Raw genomic sequence first — 18,274 nt, forward strand, 5'->3', positions numbered from 1 at the left:
CCAGCATTTTGGTAGGCCAAGGCAGGTGGATCACGAGGTCAGGAGATCGAGACCATCCTGGCTAACACAGTGAAACCCTGTCTCTGCTAAAAATACAAAAAATTAGCCGGGCGTGGTGGCGGGCACCTGTAATCCCAGCTACTCGGGAGGCTGAGGCAGGAGAATGGCGTGAACCCAGGAGGCGGAGCTTGCCAGCCCGGGCAGAACCCAGGAGTGAGCCGAGATCACGCCACTGCACTCCAGCCTCGGCGACAGAGCAAGACTCCATCTCAAAAAAAAAAAAAAATTGCTGGGAATTTCTTAAAATGATGATAGTTATTAGATCCATCACTAGATCTTGAGTTTTGCATGTTTATTTTAAAAAAGCACTTGTATTATTCTACTCCAAATTTGCTTTTAAAAAAGTATTTTGGTTGTGCACAGTGGCTCACGTCTGTAATCCCAGCACTTTGGGAGGCCAAGGCAGGAGATTGCTTGAGCCCCAGAGTTCGAGACCAGTCTGGGTGTCATAGGGAGACTCTGTCTCTACAAAAAGGGAAAAAATTAGCTGCGCATGGTGGCATGCATCTGGAGTTCCAGCTACTTGAGAGGCTGGAGTGGGAGGATTCCTTGAGTCCAGAAGTTGGAGGCTGCAGTGAGCCATGATCATGCCACTGCATTCCAACCTGGGCAACAGGGCGAGACCCTGTCCCCCAAGATAAAGTTCTTGATAGCTCTATTTCAATATAATTGGTTTCCTTTTTAATCTTATGTATTATATTTAAGTGGGGTCCAGAGGCCTCACGAGACTGCCGAAGGGTGGGGGTAGATGGGAGAGATCCTTGCTAAGGGGCTAGGTGCTGGGCTTTGGAGTCAGGCCAGATGGCTTTTGCAGCCTGACTGAATAATGTGAGGTAGGTTGCACACCATCTCTAAGCCCAGTTCAATTACAGGTCAGCGGAGAGTGGACACACCCTCTAGATTCTTGTAAGGACCTGTATGCCTTTAGTTCAAGGCCAGGTGTACAGAAAGAGCTGTGGAAACCCAGGCTCTGGTTAGCATGAAATTTCCAAAAACCTTCAGGGAGGCAACCTGGAGGATAAGAAACAAGACTCAGTCCAGGTGAGCCAGAGCAGGTGTTGCCAGAAGCTCTGGCTTGTGCAAGGCTGGGCAGCGGACACGGTGAGGATTGGTGGGACTGCTGTGGCCGTCAGCCCATGTGTGTGTATAGTGGGTTCCTGAGGGACTAGGACACAGGGACGCTTTGGAGCAGCCAGAGCAGGGCTATCCATCACCAGAGGAACTTCAGAGGCTGCTGCTGGCTGATCCCCCAGACCTCAGGTCTAGGGGTCACTCCTTCCATTCTTTCTGGCCAGTGAGGCTCCTGCAAAGGCCAAGGATGCTCACTAAATGGGAAATGAACAAAAGCACGAATGTAGGCAGGAGTGAATGAATCAAGAGTGTTATGGTGTGAATTACCACAAGAATAGTGGTTGGTTGGAGGAAGCTTGTTCTTTGACTACTCAGGGAGGCCACGGAGTGGATGATCTCTGAACCCCAGGGAAGCAGCCAGGCCACCTGCCCCCTTGTGCCTACAGCCCCTTCCCCAAGGCTGTGGGAGGCTGCGGGGCTGTCTGCTCTCCCCACAGCAGGCTGAGTCAACCTTCCTTCCTGTCCCCTGGTGCTTATACCATCTCCCAGAACTGGGGTTTCCCTGCCACACCTGGATGTCTGCTTCTCTCCTCCTGGTACCTGCCTTTCCCCAGATCACCAGTTTGGCTGCCAGGCACCTTTCCTGGAGGGCTCTGCTGGGCTCACATGACAGGGTGTAGGTAGGCATCCTGAGCAGAGAGGGTGGCTTCACTCTGACCCGCGCCATTCCTCCCAGGCCCCTGGACTTGGTTGCTTGGCCTGCTTCAACTACACTTGGCTGTTGGAGGTGGACGCTAGTGTCCTCAGGCCAAACACTCTTCCTAATGGAGTGACCTCCGTGCTTCTGTGCTCCCCCCAATTTCAAACTGCGTGGGTTTCCCAGGTTGCCTTGCCTTCTGACAAAGTGGCAAAGTAACAGTCCCTGAAAGAGGGCAAAGAGCTTTGTCCGCAGAGGCCTTTGCAAACAGGTGGTCTCAGTGCAATGTCTAGTGCCTAAGACAGGCAGAGGGACCCCCGACCTGTGTCTGGGACTGGCACCTTCTGTGGCTTAAGTCCAGCCCCGGTCTATGGGGGATGGGAGGCATGGATTGTTTGAGGGTGACCCTGGGGATTGGGGGCTCAGAGTCCTCTGGAAGACAAACAGGGCAGAAGAGCCAGGAACCTTATTTTGTCCCAGCAGGTCCTCCAACCTACTGTGTGACTTCAGGCTAGTGAGCCGCAGTTTCCTCATCTGTAAAACATGACTGCTCACCTCGCAGGGTAGTTGAGAGGGTCTGATGACATAAAGTGTATAAAGCACTTTCAGGAGTTACCTACGTGCAGGTGTAATAAGTCCTGGGAGGCTGCCTCAATTGGTGGGAAGAGCAGCGGGCTTCATGTCAGGAGGTCCTTGTTCTAGCTGTGCTGTGTGACTCTGGGCAAGAGCCCGTCCCTCTCTGGGCCTCAGCTCCCGCAGTGTGAAATGAGGAGTTGGAGACAACCCTCACTAAGATGCTTCCTTCTTTGACGATTCTCTGATGGCCCTGTGGGTGTTCTACATGGGGCAGAGGAAAGGGCTGGTGGCAGGGACAGGGTGCCCATCCTGGCTCAACTCACAGACTAGAGAGGGGTCCTTCCCAGAGCCTGCAGATGCTCTGTGCCACCTTGACATTTACAGCTCCATGAGCCGGCGGGGGCAGGGGAGGCTGTCATTTAGGATCCAATTGCATCCACAGCAGGCTGTGCTCCTGGTTAATCCTTAAGGCACCCGCCCCTCAGGAGCCTAATTAGATTTTATCCCCCGCTCAGCTGTGACCATGTCCCCATGTTGGTGCCAGCACCAGGCACGCCAGGATCTCAGGCCAATTGCTTGTTTATGAGACCGTCTGTCTTGGGATGAGGCCCAGCAGGCACAGCCAGTGAGCAAATAAGTCCTCCCCATCAGCCTTGAACCTGATGGCAAGAATCATTGTTAGTCTTCTAGGCCTCGGGCCGGCGTCCTGACCAAGGAAAAGATGTGGGTTTGCAGTCCAGCAAAACCTGGCTACAAATCCCAGCTCCATCTCTTCCCAGCTCTGGGACCTTTCTAGCCCCATGAAACTTTAGTTTCCTCATCCCTAAAAGGGAATGATGATAATATCGTCTACTTTGTAGAGCTTTTTGGAGGATCAAGTGAGATCATTTTAAGTGAACGCCCATAATACATTGCCTTGCGTTAACATCAGGCCTTAGTAAATGCTGACCCTGTCCCAGTCCTCCCCACATGGCCTCCCTGATTCTAGGCTCTCCCTACCCCAGCCTCACCCTGGCAGTCAGGGTTTCGTTTCTGTATCTTGCCTGGCAAGCCCAGGACACTGGGTTAATGTGGCCATTAACACTTCTCTCCAAGTAGGGACTGCGGTGATTGAGTCTCACTAGACTTGAGTGAGTCCTTGAGGAAGGGCAGCACTTGGTCCCTATGCCTTGGACCAAGCCCAGGGCTGGCGCTGTTGGTGCCGGGAGCGCAGGAAGGAGGGAACGGGGTGTGCAGCCTGTCAAGTCCTTTCACCCTCATCATCCCCTTGCATCCTCCTGGAAAGGATCCTAGAAGTTAGCTCTGAACATCCCCACCTCCCAGATGCGGAGGCGAGGCTCTGGAGGTGAGGCGTCTGGCTCAGGCTTATGGCTGGCACAGGCAGATCCCCCACTGGTGGGAACGCAGTTGCAGGGGAACACAGGGTCCTCTGAGGCTCTGCCCTTGGCCACAGCGCCCTCTCCTGGCCAGGGCACGTGCAAGCCCTTTCTCGGCTCTGCACCAGCCCAAACCTTCCTCCATTGGGGGCTTCTCCATCTCTCTTGTCCAGCCGCCTCCTTTCCTTCTCTCTAGAAAGCATGCCTGGGGGCTGGGGGGAGTGAAAGTAAAAGGAGTGATTTATGAACTGAGCTGTTCTTCTTAATCAGAGAGCCCCTCCTGGGCCCCTGCTCCGTGCAGATGGGGCTGAGCCGCCATCTGGGCGACAGGAGGGGCGAGATTAATAAAGCTGTCTGGCCCGGGCAGGGGTCTGCCGAGGAAAGCCCCGAGGCACTGCGTGACCTCGGTCCCATCTCTGTGCCTTTCTGGGCCTCAGGGCTCCCATCTGTCAAGGGATGGCCGGCCTGGGCCATCCCCAAGGGCCTCCAGCTGGCTCAGGGAAGAAGTTTAGCCAACTTCCTGGGCCTCTGTGCCTGGCTGCCTGGTTCAGGGAAGAGCAGCACTGGGCTGGAGACTTCGGAGACTGGGGCACGGCGCTTCCTGTCTCTGGTGCCACACCCCACGGATAGGTGTCGTATCAGGAGCTCTGGTTTGGGGTCCAGCTGACTTGGGGCTAAATCATAGCCATGTTTTGCTAACCAGGTAAATGAACTCAGACGAGTTAGTTACCCTGCCCACGCTTCAGTTTCCTCATCTGTAAAATGGGATAATAATAATACCCACCTCCTAGGTAAGGATTAAATAAGAGGACAGGTAGGAGAAAGGTATAGTGGAGTCTGGTACATGGTAAAACCTCAATCCTAGTAGTTATTAGGCTCGGTTACCACAAAATTGTGGCAATTTGTTAGAATTTGGGTCTGTTTAGGGGAAAGATGTTTGTATCCACACTACCCAAGCCATGTGTCCATGGTTCTCCCCTATACCCTGCTCCATTCATAACTGGTGAATGTGGGCTGGGCATCCACTTATTTCCAATATCTGATGCTGCTGATAATAATAGCTCCCATGGTACTGTGAATTCTTACAACCACCTGTGGCTTCCAAATTCATCATCACAGTTTTCCAAGGAGAACCTAGCACCTTGGAGAGGGGGGTGACTTTCCCAAGGTCTCCAGGGAGCTGGCCAAGGCAGAAACCAACCCAGCCTCTGCAGAAGCATCAGTGATGGGGTGAGCATGGCAGGTGTCACTGGGCTGTCCTCTTCCAGGACAAATGAGCCAGTCAATAGGATGGGGGCTCACAGAGGACAAAGAAAAAAAGGGAAATGAAGTTAGTTCAGGGAAGTTGGGACACCACAAGGGGTGAGCCCATTCCCAGCCAGGGTACAGCATTCAAAGGGGCTGGAGCTCCCTGGTGGGGAGGAGGCAGGCAACCGCCAGACATTCCCCCAGAGTTCAGCATCTCCTCCTTGTCTCTGGGTTGGCCTATGTCATCCATGTTTCTCATCTCAGCCTCAGTGGCCAGACGGAGATGAGGCAGGGAATGGTGATACAGGGGACCAGGACTGGGATGCAGCAGGAGAAGAGAAGCGGCAGGAAACCCATCACCCCGTCCTTGTTTCCCTGAGCCCTGGGGCTGGGCATGGGGTGCAGGCCCTGAACTACAAAGCTGGAAACAGCTTGAAATCTCCCGAGGATGCTCGGCCTTGTCACTGGCATCTCCAAGCCTCAGTTTCATTCTGTAAAAACCACTCACCTGTGTGCCCATGCTTATTTGCACCTTGCACTCCCTGGCACTTCCCCGGCACATAGTAGCAACTCAATGTACATCTACTCAGTGGATCGTAGATGGCTGAGTGGGTGGATTGAGGGAGGAAGGGAGGGATGGGTAAATGGGGAGGAATCTTTCACCCACCACCCCTTCACTGACCCCAGTGAACCTGTGGTAGCCTGCCTCGTGGGCTATTATGAGGATTCATTGTGATCACACAGGAAGAGAAAGCGCTTTCTATAAAAGCCACTTTTGACTCTGACCCCTGAGTTTGGATTCCAGCCCCATCACTTACCAACAGTGTGATGTTGGACAAGTCAATTCTCTCTCTTTTCCCATTGGACTCAGTTTCCCCATTGTACTGTGGGGATGATGGTGTGATACCTACTTCATAGGGTTGTTCTGAGCATTTCATGGGCTCACGCATGCCAGCACTGTACCCCAAGTGCACGGAGTACCTGAAGCTGGTGCACACAGATGGGGCAGGCAGTTGAAGGGCCTGTCACATATGTATGTTTAGGCCAAATAGGGGTGCCAGCTCCCAGGGCTGTGGCCATGTCTCAGGAGGGAGGCCTCTTCTCCTGCCTTTCCATCTTCCCATCTCTACCTCTGCACTCCCCCAAGACTAGCCTTCACCATCCCCTTCCCCACAATTCCTCTCCCCTCTGCCCAGAGTTATGCCGGGGGAGTTAGTCCTCCCCACTGTGGGTTCCCCAGCCCTGCTGTTATCTGCCTCCTTGTCTCCTCCACGCTACCACCACCACCACCACCACCACTACCACCACTCACTTGTGTGTCCATGCTTATTTGCACCTCACACTCCCTGGCACAGCCCCTGGCACATAGTAGCAACTCAGTGTATGTCTACTGAGTGGATGGTAGGTGGGTGAGTGGGTGGGTTGAGGGAGGAAGGGAGGGATGGGTAAATGGGGAGGAATCTTTCACCCACCACCCCTTCACTGACCCCAGGCAGGCTCGTACTTGGAGGGATTTTGAATAGGCATGGATATCTCTCCCTTCCTTCCCTAGGAACACCCCCACAGCCCAGGCTTCCCCAGGTCCCAGGTCTTCCTGGGACTGTCCTCTAACCCAAAGTTTGAGCAGGAGCTGGCTGTGGAATTCCCCGCAGGAGTGATAGAACAGGAGTCTGCATATGGGCCTGTTTTGACTTCTGAAATCGAACCCTCATTTCCACTGCTGGGAGCTGGCCCTCTGAAGGAACCTTCTCACAAATCCTTATGCAAAGCCAAGAAACACTTTCCAGCATCAAATCTCTCTCTCCTGGGAGTCTGGGTTTTGGGGGAGGAAGTTGATGAACAGGGCCCTGCTGGCACTCTCTCTGCTGAGGTATTGTGGATGCCTGGGTGGCATCCATGGATGCAGGTTACTCACACCCATCATCTCCTCCCAGGCCATCAGCCTCATGTGCAGCCGTGTCAGCATACATGAAGCCCATGCTAGAATCTGCAAGTCTATTAAAGATGTGCCTTCCAAGGCAGCACCTGCAAAGGCACCCAGGAGCTGCCATCTGGGCAGAAGGCCACTCCCCCGCTGGAGTGGCCTCAGGTGCTGAGAGCTTTTCATGAGCTCTAATGGGCCCAGATTAGCAGGACACTTGCCCCGAGTGTGTGTATCTGGAGGGCGGGTTTTCATAAACAGCTCCTTTCATGGGGCTGCTCTTTATTGACTTCCTGTAGTAATTGAATATTTTCTCTTATTGGACAAGCTGGGCCGATAAAAGAAATATACACAAGCCTCGCTGACGGGAGAGTCTGTCCTGCTGATGTCCGAAGAACTGCCCAGGTGACACATTGGCAATTGCCTCTCCCTTCTCAGCGTACCTCTGCCCCATCACCTGACACGGTCCCATCTCCACTCTGATCCTTTCCAATCTGCCTGTTTGCCTCTGTGTCTCCTTCGGTCTTTCCCTCTCTTTCTGACTTGGCTTTGTGTATTTCTCTGATTTGCTGACTCCACTGTCTCTTTTTGCTCTTTTCCCACTATACATTCATTCATTTATTCATCCAGATATATAATTGAGGACCCACTATGTGCCAGGCACTGCTCCAGACACTAGAAATAAGCCAGTGAACAAAACAAGTCCATGCCTTTATGAAACATGCATTCTAATAAAGGCAGATGCATGCTCCCAAAATAAATAAGTAGCACATAGCGTATGTGCTGTATCCACAGGGCACTGGGCTGGGCTTCCAAGTTCATATCCATGACTAATTAATTGGTTTTGGAACTTGGCCAAGCTCCTTTTCCCTCTCTCAGCCTCAATTTTCTCATTTCCAAAATGAGGGTATTGGGCTAGATCGTGCTTCCCAACCTTTGACGATTAAGAACTTCTTTTATTGATATGCTGGTGATGTAAGTTACAAAAGAGCTGGGTCTAAGTCAGCACTTACACAAACAGTAGTGTCAGAAGTTTACCTGAAGTTCCCTTGAAATCCTTTGTCTTAGTGTGTTTTCTGTTGCTATGACTGAACGCCTGAGACTGGATAATTTATAAAGAAAAGGCATTTATTTCTTACAGTTCTGGAGGCTGAGAAGTCCAAGGTCAAGCAGCTGCACCTGATGAAGGCCATCTTGCTGCCAGGGGACTCTTTGCAGAGTTCTAAGGCGGTGCAGGGCATCACATGGCGAGGGGGCTGAGCATGCCAAAGTGGCTTTTATAACAGACCCACTCTCAGGATGACCAACCCACTCCTGTGATAACCCATTAATCCATGAGTGGATTGATCCAGTCATGAGGGCAGAACCCTTGAGATCCGATCACCTCTTAAAGGCCCCACCTCTTCATCATGTTACATCTGGTATTAAGTTTCAATATGACTTTTGAATGTGTGTCACATTCAAACCATAGCATCCTTAAACACCTGGTTTTGTTTTACACGAAACAGTTGGCTGCATCTGAGGGTCATGTTGTATTAGACACCCATCTGTAAGCACAGGACCTTCCCATGGCCAGATGAGGGTTGCTGTGACAGGCACATCAACCTTCAGACCACAGGATCCACAGAGCAGATCCTGAGGCAGACGTCACATGGAAGGACAGGGAGACCACAGCACCTAAACTGCTCTCCAGTGCTTTCCGGGTACAAACAGGGAGTGGAATTCCCACTAAATCAAGCTTGCCTCTGATGCTGACTCCTGCATTTCATCCCTCTGAGCCCCAGGATTTAAAGAATTTTATGCACCAAATAGCATGTTCGTTTTTGTTCTGCAAAGTCATACAGACATGGTGGCCAGATATTCTGAACAACCCAATAAACAAGGTCCCCACCTGGGGGTAGTCTAATTGCTCCAAAACCCAAGACACTTGCCCCTTGAGTCAGCCCATGGTGAGAGGTTGATGTCTGAGATGTTATTTGAAATATTGAAAATAACTTTAGGATGTTGCTAGTCTCAGGAACCCAGTTTGAGCACCATTGAACACAGTCACTCTCCCTGCTTCAAAATCCTCCACCCCAGAGTCCTCCCCTCTCCTGAGGCTGAAGCTGATATGCCTGGTGTCTAGGAGAGCAGCTGGGAGGAGCCACCTTGTGGCGGGGCAGGAGGGAGGAACAGAGCCCAGAGCCAGGATGGAGCCACCATGTGTCAAGCGCTGTATGAGGGACTGTACCTCTATGATACCATTTCATGCTCAGCACAATTTCTAGAGGAAGTCAGCATTCCTGTCCCCATTTTGCAGGCATGAAAGCAAAGGCCTGGAAAGGTTATGTAGTTCACCCATAGTCATGAGGCAAGAAAGTGATAGGCCGGGTCCCACCTGACCCTACAGGCCCCACCCACACTGCTACTCTCCCTTCAGGGACCCTTTAGCTCAGGGAAATGGGGAGACTTTGATGGGCCTCCCACCACTGGCCCCAGGGAGGGCATCATGTCCCACAGCAGACAGGCCCACCATCTCCTTTCTAAGTGCCGCTTTTTTGAGCAATAACAAAGCTCTTGGACCTCATAGTCTCAATTTTCTTCTCGCCCCACCCTCCAGAGATTCTCCATGGTTCTCCTCCCTTTAGAAGTAAGTTAGGAAACTGTGCCGTGAAGTTAACTTCTAGAAGTCATCCATGGATGGGTGGAGCTAACAGCCAGGCAGTGATTGGAGGTCCCATGTGTCTGTCACTCTAGTCTGACCAATTGGCTATGGAGGTGTGTCTCCACATTCAGAAGGTCTCTATAGGGGATGGTGCAGGCAAGCCCTGGTCTCTAGGCTTCAGCCTGGCGGTGGGTGATGGCCTGGGAGGCTGTCCCTGCTGGAGAATAATGGGAGATCAAATGGCATAGGTGGTGTGAAGACAGGTCTGCACTTTGGAGGAGGATGGATGAATGGGGCAAGGGAATTCTCATTCATTGAGAATGCTGATTAGGAGTTGTGGCCCCAGATTAAGACAGGCATGGGTTCAAATTCTGGCTCAGGCACTTCTGTACTGTGTGACCTTAGACAAGTGATTCCACCTCTCCGAGCCTCAGTTCCCTCCTCTGAAAAATAGAATGACATTACCTACTTCCCAGAGCTTTACAAGGATTCAATGAAATTGTGTGTGTTCCCTGGCACATAGTAAGAACTCAGTGTATGCCAGTGGTTACTATTATTAGCTACCATGTGCCAAGCCCTGTGCTCAGTATTTTCCATACAACGTGAGGAAGGCTTTTTTTTTTTTTTTTTTTTGAGATGGAATTTCACTCTTGTTGCCCAGGCTGGAGTGCAATGGCATGATCTCGGCTCACTGCCACCTCTTCCTCCTGGGTTCAAGCAATTCTCCTGCCTCAGCCTCCCGAGTTGCTGGGATTACAGGTTCCTGCCACCACCCCCAGCTAATTTTTGTTATTTTTAGTAGAGACAGGGTTTCGCCATGTTGGCCAAGCTGGTCTCAAACTCCTGACCTCAGGTGATCTGCCCGCCTCAGCCTCCCAAAGTGCTGGGATTACAAGTGTGAGCCACCGCGCCCGGCCGAGGAAGGCATTGTTTTTATCCTGACTTTACAGAGAAGGAATTCAGTTGTATGCAGTTTAGTAACTTGCCCCACCAGCTAAGCTTGGCAGAGCTGGGACACAATCCCCTGTTGGGCACCAAAGCCCTCTTTTTACTCATCCACCCTGCTCTGAAACTGGAACCCGGGCCTCCATATTCTTCACCGGCCCCCAGGCTCACATCATCTATTTTCCTACCTGACTCACCTTTGAGGTTGTGGGAGGCTCTTCCCAGGAGACATGTCTCCTTTGATTGCATTTGTCTGGGAGCCCAGCACTCCGCAAGCCCGGGCCATGAGATGTAATCTGCAATGAATGTGGTACACAATAAATACAGGTAGTCCATTTATGAGCTGCCATATTTATTACACCCCTTAATTGCTAAAGAGCCAGAGCCGGCTGAAGCTGGATCCTACCCTGGAGAGAAGCTCTGCCTGGGTGGGCAGAGGGAGGGATGGCAGAGCCTGGCCTCCTGCACAGGACTACTCAGCCTCTCGCTGTTGTGGCTGTTCTGCCTCCAAAGGACCATTCATCCAAGTCAGGGCCTGGCAGAGGAAACAGTCAGGCCATCAGATTCCTGCTCTGCCATTTGACACAAGAAGGCACTGAGGCCAGAGACAGAAAGTGATTTGCCCAAGGTCACACAGCAGTGACTTACAGAGCAGAAGCCTGGGCTCCAGACTCCTAGGCCAGTGCTCCTTGTGCCCAACTCTCTGCTTGAACATCTGCTCCTGGATCAGGTAGAGCACAGGATCTGGAGTTGGGTGAGTGGTGTTTTTGAAGCCCAGTCTGTGCATACAAGCTGTGTGATACTGGCCAGGTTACTTGACCCCTCTGAGCTTCAGTGTCCTCTTCTGTAAAATGGGCATAGTACGTCCTGCTTTAGGGGCTTGTTGAGAGATTAAAGGCAGTCAGTTCTGCGGAGTTGGCATGTGACTGGCCATGAGTCAGTGCTCAATAAATGTTCTTTCCTATCCTCTTTTCCCTTTCCAAAGGGCACAGGGTGACTGAAGATGCATGGAGCTGAAGTCGGCCAAGAGCTGAAAGGAGAGACGGGTCAGAATAGAAAGCTCTGGGGTGCAAGGCATTGTCCTGGGTTTATGGTCTAACAGGGAACAGCAGGCCTATGAGTAACCTATGAAGGCAGAGTTAGGTGTAGACGTGATAAGAGCTGTCCATCCTGCTCTGTGCAGGTACAGCGGGGAGCCCTTTACACTGGATGTTTTTATAGGTGAAGAAACTGAAGTTCCAAGAGGCTAAGTCACTTGCCCAAAGACACAGAGGTAGAAAAGGTGATGGGCTGGGATTCGAACCCAGTTGTGTCTGACTTCAGAGCCCATGCTTAGGATCATGCTGGTTGGATGCAGGTTAGATGTTCCTTCTAGAAAGTCAGGGATGATGTGAGGGATGTGGCTGGCAAGCTGGCCTGGAAATGGTATCCTGGGGGACCGTTCTGTAGGAAGAGAGCCTGGGCTTGGTGACGAAGGAAGAGCCAAAGGCCCCACAGTCAGTGATGATGGTTGAGATGCTTAACAGCCAGTATGCACTGGCATGAACCAACCAGAAGAGATGCTGGCCAGACAACAGGACAGCCATCCCTATGGGTCCCCACTGCCCTCTGGGAGGGCAGCCCTGCCCACTGCCCTCTGGGAGGGCAGGGCCTGGAGAAAAGGAAGGGATAGGTTGTCCTGGTGCCTCCCATCCCAGGCAGGCACCAAAGCAGGCAGCTCTAGGCTTTCAGGCCTCAGGAAGACCTGAGGAGAGAAGGGTGAGCAAGCGGGGCATTAGGAGGGCCTGTCCTGGGCTGTCCTCACCCAGGAGAGGGTACAACAGAGAGAGGAAACGGAGCACAGGAGAACACGACTGTGGGTTTGAATCCTTGTTGCTCCACTTTCTAGCTGTTGGAGGCAAGGAGGATACGAATGACTGGAAGCATGCCTTAGCCCAGCAACAGGCTTCCTTCACACTGCTGAATTAACACTCCCTATGTGGAGGGTTTTACTCAGTCCAAACCATGTGCAACCCTACTGTGTCCCAGGAGGGCACAGCCACGACTCTGCTCCTCTGGGATTCACCAGGAACACTGGCTGATGATGTTATGGTATATATTTTGGTGGGGGCAGTGGTGGATGTCAGCAGAAGCCGTGGGATATTATACTAGGGGAAGGCACTGAGCTTGGCTTGATGGGGGCAGGAGGGGGCAATCAGGGAAGGCTTCCTGGCGGAGGTGATGCCTGTGACGAGTCTTAAAGGATGAATAGGAATTAAGTGGGACTGGCGTAGTTGGAAAGGCAATCCAAACAGAAGGGATCAGCATGAACAGAGGCACCAAGTAAGCCTCAGGGACATACCTCTGGGGGACTCTCCTTTGATGGTGGTGATAGGAAAGTCACGGCAGGAATAACAAGAGGTGGCGATGGTGAGTCTTGGAGGTCCTGTGGTCTGTAGGAGGCAGCTTGGTCTCCTGTAGAGGTTGGGTTCCGGCAAGAGAGGGCTGTGGTGACATGTGCTTTCTGGAAAGCTCCTTCTGGCAGCAGGGAAGCACTGGATTGAAGGGGAGGTAGGGAGGCCAGTCCCAGCCCAGAGTCTGCAGCCATGTCTGGATGAGAGAGAAGCCCAGGAGCAGGGCTGAGGCTGGAGATGTTTCAGAGACCCCTGTGATAGAGAGGATGATGTCATCCGATTTTACCTCCAAAGGCAGATGGCATGTCTTGAATTCAGGCCATGCTCACTGAAGTAAAGACAAATCCGCCCCCCACCCCATCACACACACACCATCCTTTGTCCTTCCAAGCTGGATTGCCTGGGTTCCAATCTTGGCTTCACCACTCACTAGCTGTGACCTCAGACAAGTCACCTCGCCTCTGTCTGACTCAGTTTCCACCTCTGGAAAATAAGGATAATAAGAGTATTAATCTCATGGGTTGTTATGAGTTAGTAAATGTAAAGTATCAGGATGGAGCTGGCACATAGTAAATGCTCAATAAATAGTATTATTTGTAGGGGTGGAGACTTGGGTGGATGATCTCAGGAAAACCCTGATTTCCCATTACCCCAACACAATTTAAGAGAAACCCTTGGGGCACTGTTGGAAGGACAAAGGCTTGGAGCCTGGAGTCCCTGGGTCAGGTTCACCCCATGATTTTTTCCCTTGCATTCCTCACCAGGTAACTTGGTGCCTCAGTTTCCCCCTCCTAGTAAGATAAGAAGGAGGATGTCCCAGGTGGGCTCTGAGTATCTTCCCCTCCTGACTTTGATGCTGAGTGGCCCCGCCTGTGCCTCCCCTGCTCAGCATTTTTCCAAGTTGCAATAGGGACCAGTAGAGCAGCAAGGAGGAGGTGTCCCTTTAGGGAGAAAAGCCCTCCGGCCCCAGGGCCAGTGCCGAATCCAAAGCCGATGTGCCTGTCAGACCTTCCTCATGGGCTCCAGGCACCTTAGCCATGTCTGCCTGGCCAAGCTCAGCTGGTGGACAGACATCTGGCACCTTGGCAGGAAACAACGAGAGGAGGGACGCAAGGCACCACCCCTGAGACCAGGAACCTTTCCTGTGTCCACTCCCCACCAGCTGGCTCTGTCTGTGCTCCTCTCTCCATGGATTCAAATGCACTTAAAAACAAACAAACAAACAAACAAAAACACCTCTAGCTCAGACCAAAATGCAGCTTGGAGTGGTGCTGTCATCACTGATTAGGAGAGGGGTGGAGTGGCCCAGCAGGTGAGAGGCAGGCACCGCTCTGCTCCATCTGTTCCTTATGATACGAGGGTGCTGGTCTGGCTGCTGAGGAGAGCGTTGGATTGTGGTTTTGGGCGAGGAGGGGACAGAGTTGCTGAGGCCTATTATGTGCCATGGGCCTTGTCAGTGCTTCCTATAAGCTGTGTGGCCTTGGACAAATCCCTTAACCCTTCTGAGGGCTGGGCTGATGGAAGGATGTGTGGTCATCAGAGTACATACCTCCTTGGTGGTTACAAGGATTAAACGAGATAATATGTGCAAAACCCTGGGCACAGTGCTGGATCCCCAAACAGTGGCTACGATTATTACTGTTTTCCTGACTTCATTTTAAATTGATGAATAATAATTGTATATGTTTATGGAGTCCAATGTGATGCTTTGATACACATTTTACTATTATTAATATTAATAATAAGCCTCCCAGAAACCCTTTGAGTCAGACTTAGCAACCTTATTTTGTGGAAGAAGAAGATAGAGTACAGCCATGTCCTGTGGGAGGAAGCGGGAGCTGCAGAAAGTAATCAGACACCATCTCCCCTACATCCATCCACACCCCAACACATATTCCCAGAACACTTTGCACTGAGTCCTGTCATGGAGGTACAAACCCCCTGCTGGAAGCACCTGCAGTGCCGGCAGCTCAGGACTGGCTTGAATTCTGGCCCTTCCCCTTACTAGCTGTGGGACATCGGACATGTCGTTTTCATTCTGAGTCTCGGTTTCCCCACCTGTCTCATGGATCTCTAATCCCTGCCCTGAGTCTCTCCTCAGAGCCGTTATGAAGAAAATGTGAAAATAACGAATATGGAATGTAAACATGTCTTGTGCACCTTGAGGTCTGACTCATGAGAGCAGATGCTGTCAGCTTCCCCTGGGGGATGGGGGACATTTGCATCTCAGTGCAGCCCCGGCTGTGCCTGGCAAGCAGCGGACGCTCAATCAATGTTGGCTGAATGGAATTGTGTTTAATGACTTGCTGCCATGGGTATACTTTTAGGTGAAGACAGGGAGGGCTCCCAGGGAGGTGGGATGCTGGAGGTCTCAGAGTAGAGGTAGCCAAGGCTCAGGGAGGCTTTGGCCCCAGAAGCAGGTTTTAGATCCCCAGGTAGGCTGCTCTCCTTTTCCCTGCAACACCCCATCTCGCTGGCACCAAGCAACTGCCCTGGTCTGTTCTGTGGCTGGAGGGTGTGTGGGTTGGTGGGAAGTTTGTCAGGCCTGGCTTCTGGTCCAGGCTCTAGGCCTTGGTTTTCTCATCTATGAAATGGCCAGCTCACACCTGCAGTAGAGCAACAACGTGAAGCGGGACTGCTGAGCACTTACCACGTGCCCGATGATGTGCTAAGCATGTTACTGTGGGATTTCAGTTCATCTTCACAACACTGCTAGGAGGAAGGTTCTGTTCCTAATCTCCGCTTTAAAGTCGGAGAGAGCAAGACTCAGAGAGGTAGAGTAATTTGCCCAAGGTCACACAGCGAATGAAAGCTAGAGCCAAGGCTGAAACCCAGGCAGGCTGGCTCCAGCATGCTCATCTCTATCATCGGCCTCCATCTTCTTCCAGCTTTTGCAAGGGTGGGGCTGGCTGCGGGGAACCCCTGGCGAGGGGCTGGGGTTCTTCCTGGGTGGGGTCCCCCATCGGGAAGACTGAGGTGGCCTTGTATTTCTAGGTGGAGCACCATGGAAGGCGACTGTCTGAGCTGCATGAAGTATCTGATGTTTGTATTCAATTTCTTCATATTTGTAAGTATTCCTGGGTCTTCCCAGGCCTCTGCTGGGTGGGCAGAACTGGCTGCTGCTTTGAAATAGTCACACTGGGCTGAGTCCCTGGGGCGAGCACAGGGGCCGGCGCTAGAGGCAGGGGTACCTGCCAGCCAGGCTTTCATGAAAGGGGGCCCCCAGCAGTGCCCACCCCACTCTGAAGAGCCCACCTTCTTAGGAGAGACATTTTACATAGGCCCTGGGGTGGGTCAGCCCCTCTCGAAAAGGTGGAGGGGACCTAGGTCCGGCCACTGTCTTGGGATCTGACCCCTCGTGGAGAGTGGGAAAGGAGGGGATGGGGGTGATCAGAGGGCAGCAAGAGGGAGCCCCACCCAACCTTATCTCCCTGAGCAGTTGACGGACTTCAGACCTGGAGGGGCCGAGTCCATGTAGCCACCGGATATAATCAGAAACCTCTCTGGGAATGGAAGACCTGCATTCAAATTCCAGTGCTGCATCTTAGCAGCTTGTGATTTGAGACACATTTCACCTCTCTGAACCTCAGTATCTTCATCTCTTAATGACCTTCCTCAACAGGCTTTTTGAAAATTAAGCAAGATTAGTTTACAAAGTACCCTGGATGTGGGCAGTCCTCAATAGCTTAGCTCCATTTCCATCCAGCCTACGGATTCTGTATATGAAGGGACAGAGCCCCGGACATTCAGGTGGCCGGCCCACCTGCTGGCGGCCCACCCACATGCTGAGCCCACCCACCTGCTGGTGACCCACTGAAGGCTCTGCTCAGACTCATGGCCCCTCCCAGGAGTAGAGCTGTGGCCCTGGATTCTTGGGCCCCCACAGGCTTTCCTGGTCCAGCCTCAGGCTTTGATCTTAGTACAGCCAAGACCTGGGTGAATAAACCTCCATTCATGTCCTTCAGGGCAGGCTCTTGAAAGAGGGGTCCTCTTTCTGGCCAGGACTGACCGTCTGTCTCTCTCAGTGTCTGTCTTTCCCTCTCTATCTCTACCTCTATATCTTTGTGTCTTTTTAAAAAATATACACTTCAGCAACTGTCTTAGCTTCTCTTCCCTGCCTTATAATCCTAAAAAGCCTGAAGCCTTGCAGACTTGAATTCTAGACCCAAGGGCACCACCTTCCAAGCCGGGTGACCCTGAGCCAGCTCATCCTTCCTCCAGCCCCAGTGTTCCCACCCGAAATGGAGCTGGGCCCTCCTTGAAGTGCTTAGCATGCAGTTGCTGAATCCCCAAATCTCCAACAGCAATAAGGAGGCACAGATTTTCCTGGAGGTTGTGCGGGAGACCAACGAGAGAGACACAGGCTGGGTGCAGTGGCTCACGTCTGTAATCCCAGGACTTTGGGAGGCAGAGGCGGGTGGATCACCTGAGGTCAGGAGTTTGAGACCAACCTGGCCAACATGGTGAAACCCCATCTCTACTAAAAATACAAAAAGTAGCCATGCATGGTAGCGGGTGCCTGTAATCCCAGCTACTCGGGAGGCTGAGGCAGGAGAATCGTTTGTACCTGCGAGGCAGAGGTTGCGGTGAGCCGAGATCGTGCCACTGCACTCCAGCCTGGGCAACAGAGTGAAACTCCGTCTCAGAAAAAAAAAAAAAAAAAGGAGAGAGACACTGCACAGCAGATGGCAAAAATGGAAACCCTGTCGCTGGCCATGCCTGTTAGGTCTTTCCTTCTCTTTCCCCTGCTGGGTCCTTCAGGCCTCTCCACTGGACTCCTGCCCTAAGGTCGCCTACAAATGCCCCTTGCCCAAAGCCATCAGCTCTCTTCAGCTTGCAGTCCTGCTCAGCCAAGCCAAAGCCCAGCAGTTTTCCTGTCGCCCAGCTGTCAACCCTCACACAGGCCTCTTGGGCCTCCGGTCCTCCCACCACACAAAGGGATTTCAAATACTTTACAGCCCGCAAATCCCATGGTGCCAAACTTTGGTTCTTCCCACAACAGATCTGCTTCTAATACTTATCTGTGCCCAAGAAAAATGGAATAGGCTGGGCACAGTGGCTCACACCTGTAATCCCAACATTTTGGGAGGCCAAGGCAGGAGGATCACTTGTGCCCAGGAGTTTGAGACCAGCCTGGGCAACATGGCAAAATTCAGTCTCTATAGAAAAATACAAAAATTAGCCGGGTGTAGTGGCATGTGCCTGTAGTCCCAGTTACTTGGGAGGCTGAGGCAGGAGGATGATTTGGGCCCAGGAGGTCAAGGCTGCAGTGAGATGTGATCCCACCACTGCACTCCAGCCTGGGTAGCAGAGCAAGACTCTGTCTCAAAAAAAAAAAAAGAA

At 52.2% G+C, this 18,274-nt stretch overlaps 1 protein-coding gene and 1 long non-coding RNA gene across 7 annotated transcripts in view; one reads left to right on the forward strand and one right to left on the reverse strand.

The window, feature by feature from the left end:
• Positions 1-18,274, forward strand: part of TSPAN18 (tetraspanin 18) — a 205,648-nt gene that overhangs the window by 163,773 nt on the left and 23,601 nt on the right. For 3 of the 6 annotated variants that reach the window (XM_016920716.4, XM_009460279.5, XM_063783995.1), the window contains 2 exons: positions 7,278-7,354; positions 15,926-15,998. In XM_016920716.4, coding sequence (XP_016776205.1) covers positions 7,335-7,354; positions 15,926-15,998 — 93 coding nt within the window. In that variant the 5' untranslated portion in view covers positions 7,278-7,334. The remainder of the gene's footprint in view (positions 1-7,277; positions 7,355-15,925; positions 15,999-18,274) is intronic. The other 3 variants (XM_001159889.7, XM_009460282.5, XM_009460283.5) reach the window with 1 other exon arrangement.
• Positions 10,742-14,149, reverse strand: LOC134807345 (uncharacterized). Its single transcript, XR_010147537.1, has 3 exons — positions 13,304-14,149; positions 12,880-13,183; positions 10,742-10,834 (listed from the first exon to the last, which is right to left on the reverse strand). It is a non-coding gene; the product is annotated as an uncharacterized LOC134807345 (long non-coding RNA).

This window comes from Pan troglodytes, chromosome 9 (assembly GCF_028858775.2).
Source record: "Pan troglodytes isolate AG18354 chromosome 9, NHGRI_mPanTro3-v2.0_pri, whole genome shotgun sequence".
Taxonomy (NCBI): Eukaryota; Metazoa; Chordata; class Mammalia; order Primates; family Hominidae; genus Pan; species Pan troglodytes.